This window comes from Chlorocebus sabaeus, chromosome 16 (assembly GCF_047675955.1).
Source record: "Chlorocebus sabaeus isolate Y175 chromosome 16, mChlSab1.0.hap1, whole genome shotgun sequence".
NCBI classification, from domain to species: Eukaryota; Metazoa; Chordata; class Mammalia; order Primates; family Cercopithecidae; genus Chlorocebus; species Chlorocebus sabaeus.
In genome coordinates this window covers 58,790,219-58,809,373 of record NC_132919.1, presented here as the reverse complement: position 1 = coordinate 58,809,373, position 19,155 = coordinate 58,790,219, and the positions used below count along the sequence as shown (strand labels likewise).

Here is a 19,155-nt window from a genome sequence, read left to right as displayed (position 1 = left end):
TCCCTGAACCAAACTCTGTTACAACTGTTCACTACCTATGGTCAGTGGATGAGATGCCTTCTTAGAAGAATTGGGGTGGGAGAATTATTCACAGCAGATTAAGAACAATAGCCGTGATAGAAGACATCTTACTTGGTTTTCTTTTCTAAACTTTCAGAATGTATTTAGACACCTAATTTAAACTTATCGACAAAAGTTACTGTCAGATTGGAAAGCATTTTGGATGGAAAGGTATTTTTGGTCAAGTGTTTTTTTTTTTTTTTTTTTTTTGAGAGAGTCTTGCTCTTTCACCCAGGCTGGAGTGCAGTAGCGTGATCACGGCTCACTGCAGACTTGACCTCCCAGGCTCAAGTGATTCTCCCACCTCAGCCTTCAAAGTAGCTGAGACTACAGATGTGCACCACTATGCCCAGCTTATTTATTTATTTATTTAGTAAGTAAGTACGTAGAGACAAGGTCTCACTGTGTTGCCCAGACCAGTCTCGAACTCCTGGGCTCAAGCCATCTTCCCACCTTGGCCTCTCAAAAGTGCTGGGATTGCCAGGTGCGGTGGCTCACACCTGTAATCCCAGCACTTTAGGAGGCCGTGGTGGGTGGATCACGAAGTCAGGAGATCGAGACCATCCTGGCTAATACAATGAAACCCCGTTTCTACTAAAAATACAAAAAATTAGCCGTGCGTGGTGGTGGGTGCCTGTAGCTTGGGAGGCTGAGGCAGGAGAATGGCGTGAACCTGGGAGGCGGAGCTTGCGGTGAGCGGAGATCACGCCACTGCACTCCAGCCTGGGTGACAGAGCAAGACTCTGTCTCAAAAACAAAGAAAAAAAAAAGTGCTGGGATTACAGGCATGAGCTACTGCATCCAGCAACTTTAAAAAATTGAAATGTAACCTGCAGTAAAGTTTGTAAATATTAAGTGAATAACTTGATGGATGTTGACAAAGTTAACACATCTGTGTAACCATATCATGCCCCCTTTTAGCCACCACTACACCTAGCCCAACAAAGGTAGTAACTATTCTGACTTCTATCACCACTGATTAGTTTGCCTTTTTAAAAAATTTTACTGGAACCATGCAGTATATACTCTTTGATGCCTGATAGCTTTTTTCCCCACCTCAACAAAACATCAATGAGAGCCATCCAGATGTTGCTAGTAGTAACAGCTTATTCTTTTTTATTGCAGGATGATATTCCATTATATAGATATGTCTGTCTTAATTCTTGTTACATTTTGGTAGTTATTTTAATGGTTTTTGGTTTGATTAATATGAATAATACTATTATGAATAATACTATTATGAATGTTTTACGTGTTTCTTGTGCACATATATATGCGTTTCCAGAGGTATAAGCCTAGTTGTGGATTTTCTTGGTCATGGAGCTGGTATATGCTTATCTTTGGTAGATACTGCTCAACAGTTGTCCACAGAGGTGGTGGAAGTATTCACTTCAACAGTGTATGAGAGTTCTAGCTCCTCTGCATCCTTGCTAACACTTGGTATCATCAGCATCACTCTTTGTCTTTTTGGAGGACTGAGGGGACATGCTGGTGGGCATGTAGGGATATTTTATTGTTCTTTGCACTTGCCAGCTCCCTGGTGACTAAGGATGTTGAGCATCTTTCTGTGTTCGTGTGTGTATATGTGTCAGTCATTTAGATATCCTCTTTTGGGAAGTACCTGTCTGCTCCTTTGTTCATTTTCTCTAAATGTTCTGTTTTTTGCTTTGTAGTTGTTTCATGAGAGAGGGTAAATTTGGTTCTTCCACTTTACGTTGACTAGAAGCAGAAGTATCTGCATTGAATTTTGAATGTTAACCTAATCTCATGTTCCTGGGGTAAATATAACTTGTTGTGATGTATTTTCCTTGTTATATATTATAGCATCCAGTTTACTAATATTTTGTTTACGATTTTTACATTTACTTTCATGAGTAAAATTGGTTTGCATTTTTCTTCTCTGATAATGTCAGTCTTTAGTATCAAGAATATTTTGGACTCATATCATGAGTTGGTACTAGAAGAGTTTTTGTGGGGCTGGTGTTAATTTTTTTTTTTTTTTTTTGAGATGGAGTTTCACTCTTTTGCCCAGGCTAGAGTGCAGTGGTGCGATCTCAACTCGCCGAAACCTCTGCCTTCCAGTTTCAAGCGATTCTCCTGCCTCAACCTCCCAAATAGCTGGGATTACAGGTGCCCACCACCACCCCTGGCTAATTTTTGTATTTTTAGTAGAGATGGGTTGTCACCACGTTGGCCAGGCTGGTCTTGAACTCCTGACCTCGTGATCCACCCGCCTTGGCCTCCCAAAGTGCTGGGATTAGAGGTGTGAGCCACCGCGCCCGGCTATGGCTGGTGTTATTTCTTAAATGTTTGCTGGAGTGATTTGGTTCTGGAGTTTTCATTGTGGGAAGGTTATTACAGTTTTCATTCACTTCTTTAGTAGATAATGGGTGTCTTATTCCATTTGTGTTGCTGTAAATGAGTATCTAAGGCTGGTAATTTATTTAAAAAAAAAAAAGAGATTTACTTGGGTGTGGTTCTGCAGACTGTGCAAGAAGCACGGTACCGACATCTGCATCTGGCGAGGGCCTCATGATGCTTCCACTAATGGCAGAAGGGGAAAGGGAGCCTGTGTATATTGATACCTCATGGTGAGAGAGGAAAGGGGAGGCAGGGGTGGCAAATGACAGGCTCTTTTTAACAATCGGCTCTAGTGGGAACTAATAGAGTGAGAACTCACTCACCCCCAACACCCAACCCAAGGGCAGTCATCTACTCTTAAGGGATCTGACTCCAGAATCCAAACACCTCCCATTAGTCCCCACCTCCAACATTGGGATCAGATTTCAACATGAGATTTTTGGGAGGACAAACACCTAAACTATCCGAAGTACAGCAGTGGCTATTCATATTTTCTGTTGTTTTCTTAGGTTTGTTTTGTTTAATTGCCTTTTTTAAGGAATCTGCTCATTTTGCTGAATTTTTACAATTTATTAGCATAACATCCTATCTTTTTTATATATATAGAGTCTATACTCGTTCTGTTTTTCCAATCCAGAAATTCGTTATCTGCCCCCATTAATCATGTTGCAAGGCTGTTAGCAATTCTGTTAGTCTTTTTTTTAAAAAAACAACTTTATCTTTGTTGACCTTCTCTATTGTATGTTTTTTTCTAAATTAATTTCTGGTCTTAGTATTATGTTCTTTCTTTTATTTTCTTTGTACTTTTGTGGATTTTCTTTCCTAGCTTCTGAAGATGGTTGCTTTGATGGTTTGTAGTTTAGTTTTTTTTATGATGTCTACTGTCAAGTCTATCAGCTTTCCTCTGTGTCCTGCTGTAGATACATCCCACAGACTTATTTTATTTTATTTTTAAATGCATGACCAGAACACAGCCACAGACTGTTATATGTCATGTTCCCTTTATCCTGTAGTTTAAAATATTTTCTAATTTCTGTTTTAATGTGGTGTGTGATGAAGTACATTGCTTAATATTCAAACATTTGTAGGTTTCTGTTTTTGTGTTTTGTTTTTTGTGTGTGCGTAAGACAGGGTCTTGTTCTGTTACCCAGGCTGGATTGCAGTAAAGTGACCATAACTCTCTGTAACCTGGAACTCCTGAGCTCAAGTGATTATCCCATCTCAGCTTCCTAAGTAGCTAATTATCTTTTTTTTTTTTCCTAATTGATTTCTAGTTTAACCCTCTATCAGAGAACATTCTATGCATGATTTATGTCCTTTAAATTTTATTGACGCTTGTTTTATGGCCCAACATTTAATTAATGTTGATAAATGTTCCTTGAACAATTGAAAAGGTTGTATGTATATTACATATATGTACATTACATAGATATATGTAATATATATATTTTTTCAGTTGAGTGCAGTATAAGATAGGTAAGATTTCTTGTTTTTTTTTTTGTTTGTTTGCTTTTGGTTTTGTTTTTTTGACACAGAGTCTGGCTCTGTTGCTGAGGCTGCGGTGCAGTGGCTCAATCTTGCCTCACTGCAACCTCCACTTCCTGGGTCCTAGCAATCTGCCCACCTCAGTCTCCTGAGTAGCTAGGACTACAGGTGTTCACCACCATGCCTTGCTAATTTTTGTATGAGTAGAGACAGCGTTTCTCCATGTTGGCCAGGCTGATCTTGAACTCCTGACCTCAAGTGATCTACCGCACCTGGCTTCAGATAAGGTTTCTGATTATATTGTTCTGATCTGTATTCTTGGTACATTTTTGGGTGGTGGTGGTGTTTTTTGTTTTTTGTTTTTTTCCTGTCAGATATTTTAAAATTATTTCCAACTATTTATTGTAGATTTGCCTTTTTCTCTTTTTGCTTTTTTCAGTTTTTGCATTATACACTTTGAAACTGTTATTAGGAGCACCTAATATTTATATTTTTGTTGAATCTTTTATCATTATGAAATGTTATTTTTAATAATATTTTCAAGCTATACTAGCTTTATTTTGGGTAATGTTTGTATTGTGTATATTTTCTGCAACAGAAAGACTTTTAAAAAAATCTGAGAATTTAAAATTTTTGTACAAATACATCTACTTTAGAATTTCTTTATATACAGTTGCTTCTGTATATATTTTATTTCAGGCTTTACTTTGAAATAAAATCTTGTCAGAACATTGTCATTTTCATATAATGTGGTAGAAGTTATTATGTGAAGGAAAAAATGACAAAATTGTAGTATGAAAAATGATAGGAATGAAAATATAAGAAAATTGGGTGGATTTCATGTTGAAGAAATCTACCCATTATATTGAGTATGATCAGTGATCACAAACATTTTGTGTGGCTCAGATTAAAGATTAAACTGAAAAAGTTGGGCAATATTTGGGGAAAGATTGCTACATATCACTTTAAAAAGTTAAAAAGTTAAATATCTTAATACCTATTCAGTTTCAACTGTCTTTGGCAAGAATACTTTATAGACAATGTGCTGGTTAATTTATATTGTGTCACACCAAAAGGCTCATGGTATATGGTTTTTCTACCTTCAGAGATGCCTAGATGGATCAATGAGTTTAGGTGGTGAGATTGCATGATTCTCTGTTAATCTCTCACTCATTAATGATCTTTCCAGAATCAGGGTTTTTTTTTTTTTTTTTTGGATAGATGGAGTCTTGCTGTGTCGCCCAGGCTGGAGTGCAGTGGTGCGATCTTGGCTCACTGCAGCCTTGTCCTCCCAGGTTCAAGCGATTCTCCTGCCTTAGCTTCCCGAGTAGCTAGGACTATAGGCATGTGCCACCACATCTAGCTAATTTTTGTATGTTTAGTAGAGTTGGGATTTCACCATGTTGGTCAGGCTGGTCTTGAACTCCTGACCTTGTGATCTGCCTGTCTCGGCCTCCCAAAGTGCTGAGATTACAGGCATGAGCCACCCACCCGGCCCAGAATCAGTTATATTTATATGGAGACTGTAATATGGAGTTTTGGGGGTTTTCTTGTTTGTTTGTTTGTTTGTTTGAGACAGGGTCTTGCTCTGTCACCCAGGCTGGAGTGCAGTGGCACAATCTCAGCTCACTGCAACCTCCGCCTCCTGAGTACCTGGAATTACAGGCGCCCACCACCACACCCAGCTAATTTTTGTGTTTTTAGTAGCAACGGGGTTTCACCATGTCGGCCAGGCTGGTCTCGAACTCCTGACCTCAGGTAACCCACCCACTTGAGCCTCCCAGAGTGCTAGGATTACAGGTGTGAGCCACCGTGCTGGCCAGACTTCTTGCTTTTTAGCAGAATAAAATGTTTGAGACTTATGTTACACAGTACCTATCCCGATTTGGAATCTTTTTTTTTTTTTCCTCCAAGAAGTCCTGGTTCCTTTTAATGGGAAACAATATTTAAAGTCTACAATCTAAACTCAGAGATACTTTTTGCTATTGGGCTGTCACTGCCCCTATGCTTTTTTGGTGGGTGTGTTATGAAAGATATGTTTTTGAAAAGAAAAAGATCATCAGTTTATATTAACATTTCAAATTCAGATTGCGGATAGCATACTTAGTTTCTTTGTTTTTACATTTGTAACTCTGTTCCCTTACACTGAAAGTTTCAGTTCCAGCAACAGTAATTCAGCTATACATTTGCTTTATTCCAATACAGGGTATTCCAATCCTAATGTGCATTAATAATAAGAGGAAGTGATTTATTTTAAATAGTAGTATTTTCATAATACCAGTATTACTGCTAACACTAAGACTACTGAATGGCATTTACAACTTTTTGCTGCTCTTTATTTCTCATTATACTTCATTTCTAGGAAGGATGTACAGACAAAATATCGTATTCCAAAGTCGCTTAAAATAATCCCCTGGACTGGGCATTGTGGCTCACACCTGTAATCCCAGCACTTTGGGAGGCCAAGGTGGGCAGATTACTTGAGCTCACGAGTTCAAGACCAGCCTGCCCAACCTGGCAAAATTCCTTTTCTCTAAAAATTAGCCAGGCATGCTAGTGTTTGCCTGTAGTCCTAGCTACTCAGGAGGCTGAGGTGGGAAGATGGCTTGAGCCTAGGAGGTAGAAGTTTCAGTGAACTGAGATTACGTCAGTGCACTCCAGCCTGGGTGATAGAGCCAGACCTTGTCTTAAAAAAAAAAAAAAAAAAAAAAAAAAAAGAACGAAAGAAAAGAAAAAGAAAAAAGGGGCCAGGCTTGGTGGCTCACGCCTGTAATCCCAGCACTTTGGGAGGCCGAGGTGGGTGGATCACGGGTCAGGAGTTCGAGACCAGCCTGGCCAACATGGTGAAACCCCATCTCTACTAAAAATACAAAAAAAATTAGCGTGGTGTGATGGTGGGTGCCTGTAGTCCCAGCTACTCAGGAGGCTGAGGCAGGGCAATCGCCTGAACCTGGGAGGCAGAGGTTGCAGTGAGCTGAGATCACGCCAGTGCACTTCAGCCTGGGTGACAGAGCAAGACTCCATCTAAAAAAAAAAGATGATAATAATCCTTTGTGTGGTTATGCACAACTTGATACACAGTTCATTTGTTTCAGTTTAATTTTTAGGGATTGCTTTTCTGTAATAACTTTAATTCTTTGAAAATGTAGAACATTTACATTATTATAAATTCAAAACTATGTAACTGGAGATATTAAGAGAATTTTGACTTTCATTCCTTCTCTCTCTAGTTAACTATGTCTTTCTTTTCTCTTATAAGTAGCCATTTTTATTGGTTTTTGGTTATTCTTCAATTTTTTTTTTTTTTTTTTTTTTTTTTTTTTTGAGATGGAGTGTCACTCTGTTGCCCAGGCTGGAGTGCAGTGGCATGGTCTTGGCTCACTACAACCTCTGCCCGCCTGGGTTCAAGCACTTCTTGAACCCAGCCTCAGCCTCCCAAGTAGCTGGGATTATAGGCGCCTGCCGCCGTGCCCAAACTCCTGAGCTCACGCTCCACCTGCCTTGGCCTCTCAAAGTATTGTGATTACAGGCGTGAACCACCGCGCCCAGCTGGTTTTGTTTTTTATAAAAGTAAAATCTGTTTATAAATGTGTATTTCCTCTTCTTCTCACACAAAAGTAAGCATATTATAAGTATTGTTCTACACCTTGCTTTTAACATTTAATCTTGGAGATCATTTTATGTGTGAACATAGTGATTATCCTCAGTTCTTGCTACAATTGCATGATATTTCATTGTGTATACCAACTTTTATTCAACCAATGCCCTATTGATGGGCATTTTCTTTTTCTTTCTTTTTTTTTTTTTGAAACAGAGTCTCGTGCTGTCACCCAGGCTGTAGTGCAGTGGCATGATCTCAGCTCGCTGCAACCTTAGCCTCCCAAGTAGCTGGGATTACAGGCGTGCACCACCACACCTGGCTAATTTTTGTATTTTTAGTAGAGACAGGGTTTCGCCATGTTGGCCAGGCTGCTCTCTAACGCCTGACCTCAGGTTACCTCAGGTGATCTGCCCACCTCTGCCTTCCAAAGTGCTGGGATTAGAAGCATGAGCCACTGCGCCTGGCTCCTCCCTTTTTTTTTCAGACAAGGTCTCACTTTGTTACCCAGGCTAGAGTGCAATGGCGCAATCACGGCTCACTGCAACTTCTGACTCTTGGGTTCAAACAATCTTCCTGCCTCCCTCAAGTACCTAGGACTAGAGGCATGCACTACTATGCCTGCCTTATTTTTGCATTTTTCGTAGAGATGGAGTTTCACCATGTTGCCCTGGCTGGTCTCGAACTCCTAACCTCAAGTGCTCTGCCTGCCTCAACCTTCCACAGGCGTGAGCCACTGCTCCCAGCCTTCATTGGCATTTTCTTTGTTTCTGGGTCTTTTGCCTTTTTAAATATTCCAATGAATAGCTAGCTCTATAGATAAGTAATTTAGTAATTTTTTTAGTGTATTTTGGGCTAGATTTCTAGACACAGGATTACTATGTTAAGTAAATGCATGTGTAATTTTCCCTTTATGTATTGTGAGACTTGGATTTTTACCAGTTGATAACTGAGAGTAGTTCCTTCATATAGTTTTATTTTATTTTTCTCATAGTATGAATTGGATGTATTTCCATATGCCTAAAGGGCATTTTCTTTTCTTTTGTGACTGTTCACATATTTTTCCATATTTTATCACGTTGTCGGGTTTTTTCCCTGAAACCCAACATTATATGTTAAAGATAGTTACTTCAGTAGACTCAACCAATTTTTACTTAGATGATTTAAAGAGTGTATTGTCAGTGGCAAAAACAAATGCAGAGGGAGACTCTTAATTTCTGAACTACCATGGAGAGACAGGCTTTCTGTTCATGGTAGTGGTAATTTTTATATGTTTTTAAGAACTATACTCTTAATGATACTATTAAGTTGTCCTTAGAAGTTAACAGTCACAGCTGGGCACAGTGGCTCACGCCTGTAATCACAGCCACTTTGGGAGACCAAGGTGGGTGGATCACCTGAGGTCAGGAGTTCGAGACCAGCCTGGCCAACATGGTGAAACCCTGTCTCTACCAAAAATATAAAACAATTATCCAGGCATGATGGCGTGCACCGGTAGTCCCAGCTGCTCAGAAGGCTGAGGCGGGAGAATCTCTTGAACCTGGGAGGCGGAGGCTACAGTCAGCCAAGATTGTGCCACTGCACTCCAGCCTGCACAACAGTGAGACTCCATCTTAAAGAGAGGAAGAAGTTAACAATCACATTTAGGCATTACCTTCCAGTTAATTTGGGGGGCATAGGATTCAGGCAGAAAACCATAGAGTTAAATAATCCTGCTTAATTCTGTTTCTAATACTGTTTGAGTACTTTTGAAAAGTAAGACTATAAGCTTCAGATTTTGAATAGTATCTCAGCAAACCACCTCTGCAATATCTGATGCACTGTAAGTGTTGAGAGATAGTCATATCACTTGGTTATTCTCCAGCTCTGGGGTATCCAAAAAATTGTCTGCCTTGTACTGGAGACTAAGGTGATACAAGTCAGTGAGTTAGGGTTAGGCTCTCACCACTGCCCCACCCCCCCAAAAAAGTCAGTGAGTTAATAGCCTGGAAGACTTAAAAAAATAAGGTGTTGCTTACCACTTTCTTTTATACATTGCATTACTCATACATGAACAGCTTTTCTTTTAAAAATACAGCTTTGTAATGAAATCCTAAAACAAATGTCTTTTCTGACAATTTGTCATTTTTCATGTGATTTCCAATTTAAAAATCAGATATTCTATTTTTCTAGAAGAACCTAACAAGATATGTGAGAGCAGTAACACTAGTGCTACCACTACCTCCATCCAACCTAATCTGGAAAACAGTAACAGCAGCAGTGAACTAAATTCTTCCCAGAGTGAATCTGCTAAGGCAGCTGATGATCCTGAAAATGGAGAAAGAGAATCTCATACACCTGTCTCTATTCAGGAAGAGATAGGTAAGAATATACTTCATCCATTACATTAAAGGGAGGTTTTTTTCTTTTTTCTTTTTTTTTTTGTGTTTTTAAATTTTTTTTAGTTTTTAATTTTTTAAATGAAAGTTTGGTGGGGGTGGGGGAATTTAGATGTTCTTTTCCTTTATTTTTCATTTTTTTAAAAACACAGATAGCACTTGCATTCAATGTTTTTGTTTTAAAAATCTACAAAAGCACACAGATTGGGGAAGAAAGATCCTTTTCATACTTCCCTCCACAAAGGTAACCACCATCCATCAACAGTTTGGTGTGTAACATTTTAGATCTTTCTCTGCAGTTACATTTATGTATATATGTTTACAAAGTTTTTGGAGGGCTTTGGGTGATTTTTTCGTTTTGGGGGTTTTTTAAATATAAACAGGATCATTCTGCAAGTATTGTTCTGCATCCTGCTTTTTTTACTCAGTGATACATGTAGAGAATCTTTTTGTGTTATGAATTGAATTCATTTTTTTTTAACTGCTGCATGGTACTCCAGAGTATGGATAAACCATAATTCATATACTGTTTCTCTATTAATGGACATTTATGTTGTTAACAGTTTTTCATTATTACACATAGTGGTGCTTTTGAACATCCTTAACATATATCTTTGTGTACTTGTGCAGGTATTTCTGGCAGTATAGAAACAGTAGGTGGACTTGCTGGTCAAATGGTAGCTACATTTAAAAAACAGTGATGGCTACTGCTTAATTGTATATCAAAAGAGATTTATACCAGTAATTTTCATACATTTTGGTTTCCTTATTCTCTCACTTAAATTCAACATCATTCTTCTTAACATTTTTGCCCATGGTAAAAAGTATTTCGTATACAAATTTACATATTCTTACTCACGTGGTTAAGTTTCTTACATGTGTTTGTTGAATTTCCTGTGAATTGCTTATTCATATCTTTTTCTCACTTTTTCTTAATAGAGTTTTGTTATTTTTCTTTAATGAAGTTTAGGAATGCTTTATGTATTGTGGCTATTAATCTTCAATTTTACATATATTTGCATAGTAATTGCTTACTTTTAGCTCTTTGTTGTCATACAGAAATTTTTACATTTTTATATAGTTAAATTTATCAATCTTTTTCTTTAGAGTTTCTCTGAATTTTGTGTTTTATTAAGGAGGGTTATCCCTATCCCAAGAATATACATATATTTTACAGTAATTCTTAATACTTCTATAACTTTGTTTTCAATCTATCTAAGGCAATAATTTTCATTTGATATGAGTTGGAAATCTGTTTTAATTAGGACTTTTTCACTTGCAAGTGACCAAACCAACTTAAACTAGCTTAAGTGAAGAGGGAATTTAATTAGCTCATATAGTTGGGAAGTCCGAGCCATCATCAGGCATAATTGGACCCTCAGGTATCAAACTCTTCGTTTTCCTCTCTCTCTCACCTTTTAGGTCTATGTATATTTATGTGTGTTAACCCCATTCTCTCCCAGTACAGATAGGCTATTTCCACGTGGCAGGGAAGATGGCAGCAGCAATTTGTATTTATGTTTCCAAGGTCTGTGACCCAAAGGCAAGGCCCCTACTTCTGCTCCAAATCAAAAGTCCTTGAGGAAGGAATTTGAGTGGCTTATCTTGGATCATATTGTTTCTAACCCTATGACCAGGGCAGGCAAGGTACTACTATTGATGCCTCCAGCAAAAGTGTATGACTGGAGTTGGGTAGGAATGGTTTTATAAGGAAAGAAGTATGCCGCAAAGATTATAGCATAGTAAATATCTACACTTCCAGCTTTTGGTAGCTCAGCACATGTGTGTACTCACATTTGTTCCCATATATACAATTCAAAAATGGTTCTGCCTAATATAATGCAAATATTTCACCCACAACTTAAAACTTTTTCAAAAACCTCTTTCCCACAGTTACATACTCTAATTGTATCTAGACCCAAATCTAGTATTTCTGTGTGTGTACATTAATTCCGATAGATCTGGAGGTGGCTTATCTTGATCTTACAATCCATGAGCCACATTTTGAATTTAACTGCCTATGACACTCATAAACATCGTGGAGGGTGTTCTTTAATAAATCAGGATGCCATTGGTTTTCTGGGAGAGTGACTGTGTTTGAGAGATGAGAAGCATATGAGAAGATTCCCCTTCTGGAGGCTATTCTGTTTTAGCTGCCTGGTTCCTGCTGTCTGTTACTGGGGTTGGGTTGCTGGGGACTTCTGTAGGATTAAACAATCATATAACCGTATTTGTCAGGTTTGGGGTTTTTTCTGACAGTAGCACTCACTTGTAGATTCCTAGGTTCCCAGCTAATACTTAATGCCCAGTAACTTGCTTTAGGATCCATGAAGGTGAACACCCTCCACTTCCTCAGTTTATCTGTTTAGTAGACCAATAGTCCTAGCCCTCAGGTGAAGAGTTTGTGTAGGCTTCTGCCTGCTGGTATCATTAAACAATGAGCTGCAGAGGCTGATGTAGATCTGTAGCCTGCCACCAGGCTGCGTCACAAGGATCCACTGCTTTATAATAGGAGGAATATGGCCTTTGGGCAGAGGGTGTTCAGTAAAGACCCCTACCCTCAGTTTAGTTCTCTTTTTCCATTCCTGTAAGTCTTACCCCGTGGTTGACTTTTCTTCTTTCCCTTATTTGCACTAAATTTAGCAAGTGATAAAGGACTGACTCTGAGCAGTATTGGATTGTTGGCTCTGAATTAGGAAACTTTTTAAAAGCACTGTGTCATTCTCTTTCTCTTTTCAGGAAATCTGACCCTGACCAAATGACGTCTAAAAAAGTATCTATTACAGGACTTTATAGATGGTCCCAAGAACTAACCACTGTAGTTCAATATCTTGGCATAAAACTCCATGATCTGACAGCCAGGCGCAGTGGCTTACGCCTGTAATCCCAGCACTTTGGGAGGCTGAGGCGGGTGGATCACCTGAGGTCAAGGGTTCAACACCAGCCTGACCAATATGGAGAAACCCCATCTCTACTAAAAATACAAAAATTAGCTGGGGATGGTGGCGGGCGCCTGTAATCCCAGCTACTTGGGAGGCTGAGGCAGGAGAATCGCTTGAACCCGGGAGGCAGAGGTTGCAGTGAGCCGAGATTGCACCACTGCACTCCAGCCTGGGCGACAAGAGCGAAATTCCATCTCAAAAAAAAAAAAATCCTCCATGATCTGAGATCCAAGAGAAAATTGATAGTCTAACCAACTGCTTTGCTACCACACATCCAAAGTGACTTGCTTTCCAGCCTGGGGTGGCAAGATGCTCAGCACCCTCTCTCCATTTTGACTTATTATTTAAGGAGGGCAAAGACGTGTGTTCTTTCTGTTTAAAACAAAAATCTGTGGAATGTGAGATAATTTTAATTACCATACCTTTAAGATAGGGGCTGGAAATTTGTAGAAATTTCTAGACCTGCTTTTGAATTGTATTTTATTTCCAAAACTGTACTAGTGTGATATTTTGGAGTCAAAATCTTAAAATATTCTACTGCATTATTTAGAATTCACTGGTTTTGATAGAAATCCATCAAACTTGCTTAAAAGGGGAATTTTATTGACATACGCTATTGAGAAGTCCAGTGTTGGTGACAGTCTCAGGTGCATTATTGGATCTAGGGAGCCAAATGAGGTTATTAAGGCTGCTTCTGATTTTGCCCTTTCATATTTTTCTCTTTATTTCTTCTCTGTGATGGGCTTATTGTTTGCCGTTATCAATGGTTTTCTCCATGTTGTGGGAATAAAAGTGGCCAACTTCTGATTTACACCCTTCCTGCTCATTAGTACAAAAAGCAAAGACCCCTTCTCCAACTCCAGATTTTAAAAACTGGAAAGGATGCTGAGAGAATTGGGCCAGAGAGCCAGTCTTGGGGCAGTCACTGTGGCCAGCTAGTGGTGTGCTTTGTCTGACCACACTGGGTCCTGCTGCTCACTCCAAAGGGGAAACATACTTGATTTGCAGCCCTGGCAGAATCATGTGATTAAAGTGTGGGAGGGCAATGGTGAGGGAAGTATCTCCCCAAAGGAAAGAAGGTGTATGGAACAGATAAAATTAACAAATGTTTATGAAATTGTCTTAATTATTTTCCTCAAAATGCATAGCCAGTTTTCCCAATCCTAGTTTTTCTCTATTTACTTAAAATGCCGTCTTTATTATATGTAATATAGTAAATTCTCTGTCCTTTCATTTGCCAGTGCCACAGTGTCTTCATTTTTTAAAGCCTTAAATTAAATGAAAAGTCAGAGCTTATTCAACTGTCAATGGAAATTGAACAGTGATGCAGTAGTTTTAGAATGTATACAAATTTTTCCAGCCTGGGCAACATGGTGAAACGCCATCTCTGCAGAAAATACAAAAAATTAAGCAGGTGTGGTGGTGCATGCCTGTGGTTCCAGCTACTTGGAAGGCTGAGATGGGAGAACCACCTGAGCCTGGGGGGTTGAGGCTAAGGGGAACTGAGATTGTGTCACTGTACTCCAGAATGAGACCCTGTCTCAAAAAAAAGAGAAAAAAAATCAGCTAAACTGAGACTGATCAGTATATGAAGCAGAAATTGCTCCTGTGCAGTTTGTCTCTTTAAAAAGTTAAATTACTAGGAAAATGTTGAGAGGTCTTTATTAGGTTGTAAAACACTAGTTGATTTTTTTATATTGATAAGCATACACAGATAATTATCTAAATTCCCTAGTGGAAAATGCGTGACGTTTATGTTTATAAGCTCAAAACTATTTGGTATTTAAACAGAATTTCAATGGAAATCTTTTGAAAACTTACACCTTTTTATACAGAAATCCATATTGAATATATAAGGCAACACGTTTTTAGTTTGCTTTTTGAGTTATTATTATGTTTTTGTTACTTGTAAGTTTGTAGCAGCCCTTCCTGTTTTCACATAGATGAACTTTGAAACAGATAACCTAGCATGTTTGAATTTTTTGTGGAACAATAGATGACTCAGTAAAGTTACGACATTTTCTTTTAAGTGAAAAACTTAAGGATTAATGATACTTGCTTTGCCATTCAAGGGCTTTTTAAAAAATCAGTTTACTTCGTGGATTTTACATATACACCTGATATGAGTTTTGGTGAAATAAGGTGGTTATAATTATTTACTTATTGTCAGCAATTGCTTTGTGGCCTTCTCATTTGACAATAGGTGACTTCAAATCAGAGAAGTCCAATGGGGAGCTCAGCGAATCTCCTGGAGCTGGAAAAGGATCATCTGGCTCAACTCGAATCATCACCAGATTGCGGAATCCAGATAGCAAACTTAGTCAGCTGAAGAGCCAGCAGGTGGCAGCTGCTGCCCATGAAGCAAATAAATTATTCAAGGAGGGCAAAGAGGTGTGTTCTTTCTGTTTAAAAGAAACATCTATTTCCAAAATTGTAGTAGGTAACAAGATTGAAAGCATTAGGCTTTATAAGTATAGTTGCATACCCAAATTTCAGCCAAGGCATAAACATGCTATAAATGGCTGATATGCTTTCTTACTATGTGATCAGTTTTATTCTACGTATCATTCTAAAGAATTAAAGCTGCCTTTACACATATGAGTAGGCTATTTTGGGTTTTATGGTTTATTAAATAACTGTAGGTGATTCACTGCTCAGTTCTAGCTATGATCACTTCAGGTGAACCTGCAGCTAAAGGATGAGGCTTACCCTTTGATAGCAGAGTACTGTGCATGGCATCCCAGCTCTGATCATGAACAATGGGATCAGAGCTAGGACTCGGTATCTCTGTCCTTCAGCTAGCCACGGTGACAGGACATGGCCCCAACTGTGTCTCCCATATTCAAGAATTATTTGCAGGGTAGATATGCAAGAATAAATGATGTTCTTAACATCACAGCAATTGCTTAAAAGCAGTGCCTTTCCTACTTCTTTTTGACTCTGACCCTCAGTCACACATTTTTCCATAGCAGTCCAGTACACATATTCAAAAGCTTTCTGAAATACTGTTTTACCTTATTACGTAGGAAGCACTCTGGTATTTTCTGTGCTAGCCTATATTGCATTACATTTTATTTTTTAAAAAGCTGAGTAAGACCCACTGTTTATTTCATAGTCCATTAAAAGTTGGGACCAACTGTTTGAAAATACTATTTTGAAGTATCCATGGGGTCTTACACTATAGCTGGAATGATAAAAGGACCCGAAAGGATGTTTTTAGGGATATAGTTTTTGGGGGATAGTACATGCAATGCCCTTCTTTTTCTTTTAAGTGTACGTTATATACTTGAAAAAAATGGTAGGTGAGTAATTTATATGTATGGTTTCATGTGTATATTTGAAGTATTAATACATGAAAGCAGTGAATAATAGTATCTGGCATGTAATAGGTACTTAATATGTGTTAGTTTTCTTTCTGCAGGCATATCTTGGTTGTTTAATTGTAAACAATTAGCTTTAGCTTTTAACTTAGCTTTTAGACTTCAAAAGTTCTATCATAAGATTTATCTTAACTTACTTTGAGCGATTAATTTTAATTATTGAAAGACAGTTGATCAGATGAAATTTATATCTTTGATTGACATAAATAATGCAGTCTTTTTATGTTTTTGGTCAGGTACTGGTAGTTAACTCTCAAGGGGAAATTTCACGGTTGAGCACCAAAAAGGAAGTGGTCATGAAAGGAAATATCAACAATTATTTTAAGTTGGGTCAAGAAGGGAAGTATCGCGTCTACCACAATCAATACTCCACCAATTCATTTGCTTTGAATAAGCACCAGCACAGAGAAGATCATGATAAGAGAAGGCATCTTGCACATAAATTCTGTCTGACTCCAGCAGGAGAGTTCAAATGGAACGGTTCTGTCCATGGGTCCAAAGTTCTTACTATATCTACTCTGAGACTGACTATCACCCAATTAGAAAACAACATCCCTTCATCCTTTCTTCATCCCAATTGGGCATCACATAGGTAAAGGAAACTAAGGTTAATTTATTGCTGTAGATATACTAAATGTTTATAAAATGATTGTTGTAGATGTACACTTGAAAACGTCATTACCAATGAGTTGAATGAAGTCAATGTGGTCAGCAGACAGGATGTTAGAGGCATGAGTGTACTTCCAACTTACTGAACCAACACCACTATTTGGAGGATTAGGAGTCAGAGTCTTTATCCCTGGAATCAGATGGAGGCCAAAATTACAACTACTGTGCTTTTAACTTAAGGTCAACCTAGTGAAATAATTTCTTTCATTTCTTCTGAAATAGGGCAAATTGGATCAAGGCAGTTCAGATGTGTAGCAAACCCAGAGAATTTGCATTGGCTTTAGCCATTTTAGAGTGTGCGGTTAAACCAGTTGTGATGCTACCAATATGGCGAGAATCTTTAGGACATACCAGGTAAGTGAATTCTGAGCCTTGTAAATGATGTTGGACTCCCTTTTGAAATACTAGCATATTAATAATGAATGTTAGTGTATTTAAGAGGCCATATTGAAGACTTTACCTTTGGCCTCATTTTCTTCCTGTATAAGTTGTAAACATTAATGAATATTATTAGTTCGTTTTTTTTTTTTTTTTTTTGAGACAGAGTCTCGCTCTGTTGCCCAGGCTGGAGTGCAGTGGCCGGATCTCGGCTCACTGCAAGCTCCGCCTCCCGGGTTCACGCCATTCTCCTGCCTCAGCCTCCCGAGTAGCTGGGACTACAGGCACCCGCCACCTCACCCGGCTAGTTTTTTGTATTTTTTAGTAGAGATGGGGTTTCACCGTGTTAGCCAGGATGGTCTCGATCTCCTGACCTCGTGATCCGCCCATCTCGGCCTCCCAAAGTGCTGGGATTACAGGCTTGAGCCACCGCGCCCAGCTTTAGTCTTTAAAAAGTTATTGTTACAAAACTAAGGTTATGGTAATGGAAAGAATATTTAAGCGCATAAAGCAAAAAGTAAGAACTATTTTATCTTCCCTGCCCCCGTCTTTTCTACAGAGTCCACTCCAAAGGCATAGCCCTATAGCTTTTAAAATGTAAATACAAGCCAGGCACAGTGGCTCAACGTCTGTAATCCCAGCACCTAGGGAGACCGAGGTACTAAAAACGCAAAAATTAGCTGGGTGTGGTGGTGGCACATGCCTGTCGTCCCAGGTACTCGGGAGGCTGAGGCAGGAGAATTGCTTTAACTCAGGAGGCAGAGGCTACAGTGAGCCGAGATTGCGCCACTGCTGCACTCCAGCCTGGGTGACAAAGCAAGGCTTCATCTCAAAGGAAAACAAAAGGGACATAAGATATGTTTTTGAGAAAAATAAATTTATGCCTATTAAATGTTTTTCTTCTACTAAAGGTATGGCTCTCAGTTTTCTTTAGTGTTTCCACCACATACATTTTTTTTTTTTTCTTTTTCACATAGGATCTCACTGTCACCCAGGCTGGAGTGCAGTGGCACCATCACAGCTCACTGCAGCCTTGACCTCCCTGGGCTAAGGTTATCTTCTCACCTCAGCCTCCCGAGTAGTTGGGACTATAGACACATTCCACTATGCCTGGCTAATTTTTGTATTTTTTATAGACAAGAGGTCTCGTTATGTTGCCCAGGCTGTTCTTGAACTCTGGGCTCAAGCGATCTGCCTGCCTCAGCCTACCAGAGTGCTGGGATTAGTGATACATTTCTGATAATAGCACAATAAGTACAATGGTTGCTATAACAGTTTAGAGAGTGGTTTGACAAAAACAAAGTTAAAAATGCAATTCCACTCCTTCCTAATACAGTAGAGAAACTTCTACCCTGTGTACATGAGAAGACATTGTAGCAGGGTGTTCCTTATAATATTATTTCATATGGTGAAATTTGGAAACAATTCCTAAGTACTCATAATCAGGCCTATTTTTTTGTTTGTTTTTGGAAACGGAGCCTTGCTCTGTCTCCCAGGCTGGAGTGCAGTGGCGCGATCTTGACTCACTGCAAGCTCCGCCTCCTGGGTTCACGCCATTCTCCTGCCTCAGCCTCCTGAGTAGCTGGGACTACAGTCGCCCACCACCACGCCTGGCTAATTTTTTGTATTTTTAGTAGCGATGAGGTTTCACCACGTTAGGCAGGCAGGATGATCTCGATCTCTTGACCTCGTGATCTGCCTGCCTCAGCCTCCCAAAGTGCTGGGATTACAGGCATGAGCCACTGCGCCTGGCCAATCAGGCATGTTTAAATTGTGTTATTTCATAATGGACTGTTACATAGCAGTGAAAAACATACTAGAGCAACAAGTGTCGAGATTGAATCTCGTAAGTTTACAATAGAATGAAAACATTTGGAGAGGGTAGGGGGAGCACAAGGGTTGTA

General features: G+C 39.1%; 1 protein-coding gene across 13 annotated transcripts in view; it reads left to right on the top strand.

Moving 5' to 3' along the window:
- Positions 1-19,155, top strand: part of BPTF (bromodomain PHD finger transcription factor) — a 148,841-nt gene that overhangs the window by 49,823 nt on the left and 79,863 nt on the right. For 10 of the 13 annotated variants that reach the window (XM_037993314.2, XM_037993320.2, XM_037993318.2 and 7 more), the window contains 4 exons: positions 9,677-9,865; positions 15,028-15,215; positions 16,441-16,796; positions 17,096-17,227. In XM_037993314.2, the coding sequence (XP_037849242.1) occupies positions 9,677-9,865; positions 15,028-15,215; positions 16,441-16,796; positions 17,096-17,227 (865 nt within the window). The remainder of the gene's footprint in view (positions 1-9,676; positions 9,866-15,027; positions 15,216-16,440; positions 16,797-17,095; positions 17,228-19,155) is intronic. The other 3 variants (XM_037993316.2, XM_037993313.2, XM_037993308.2) reach the window with 2 other exon arrangements.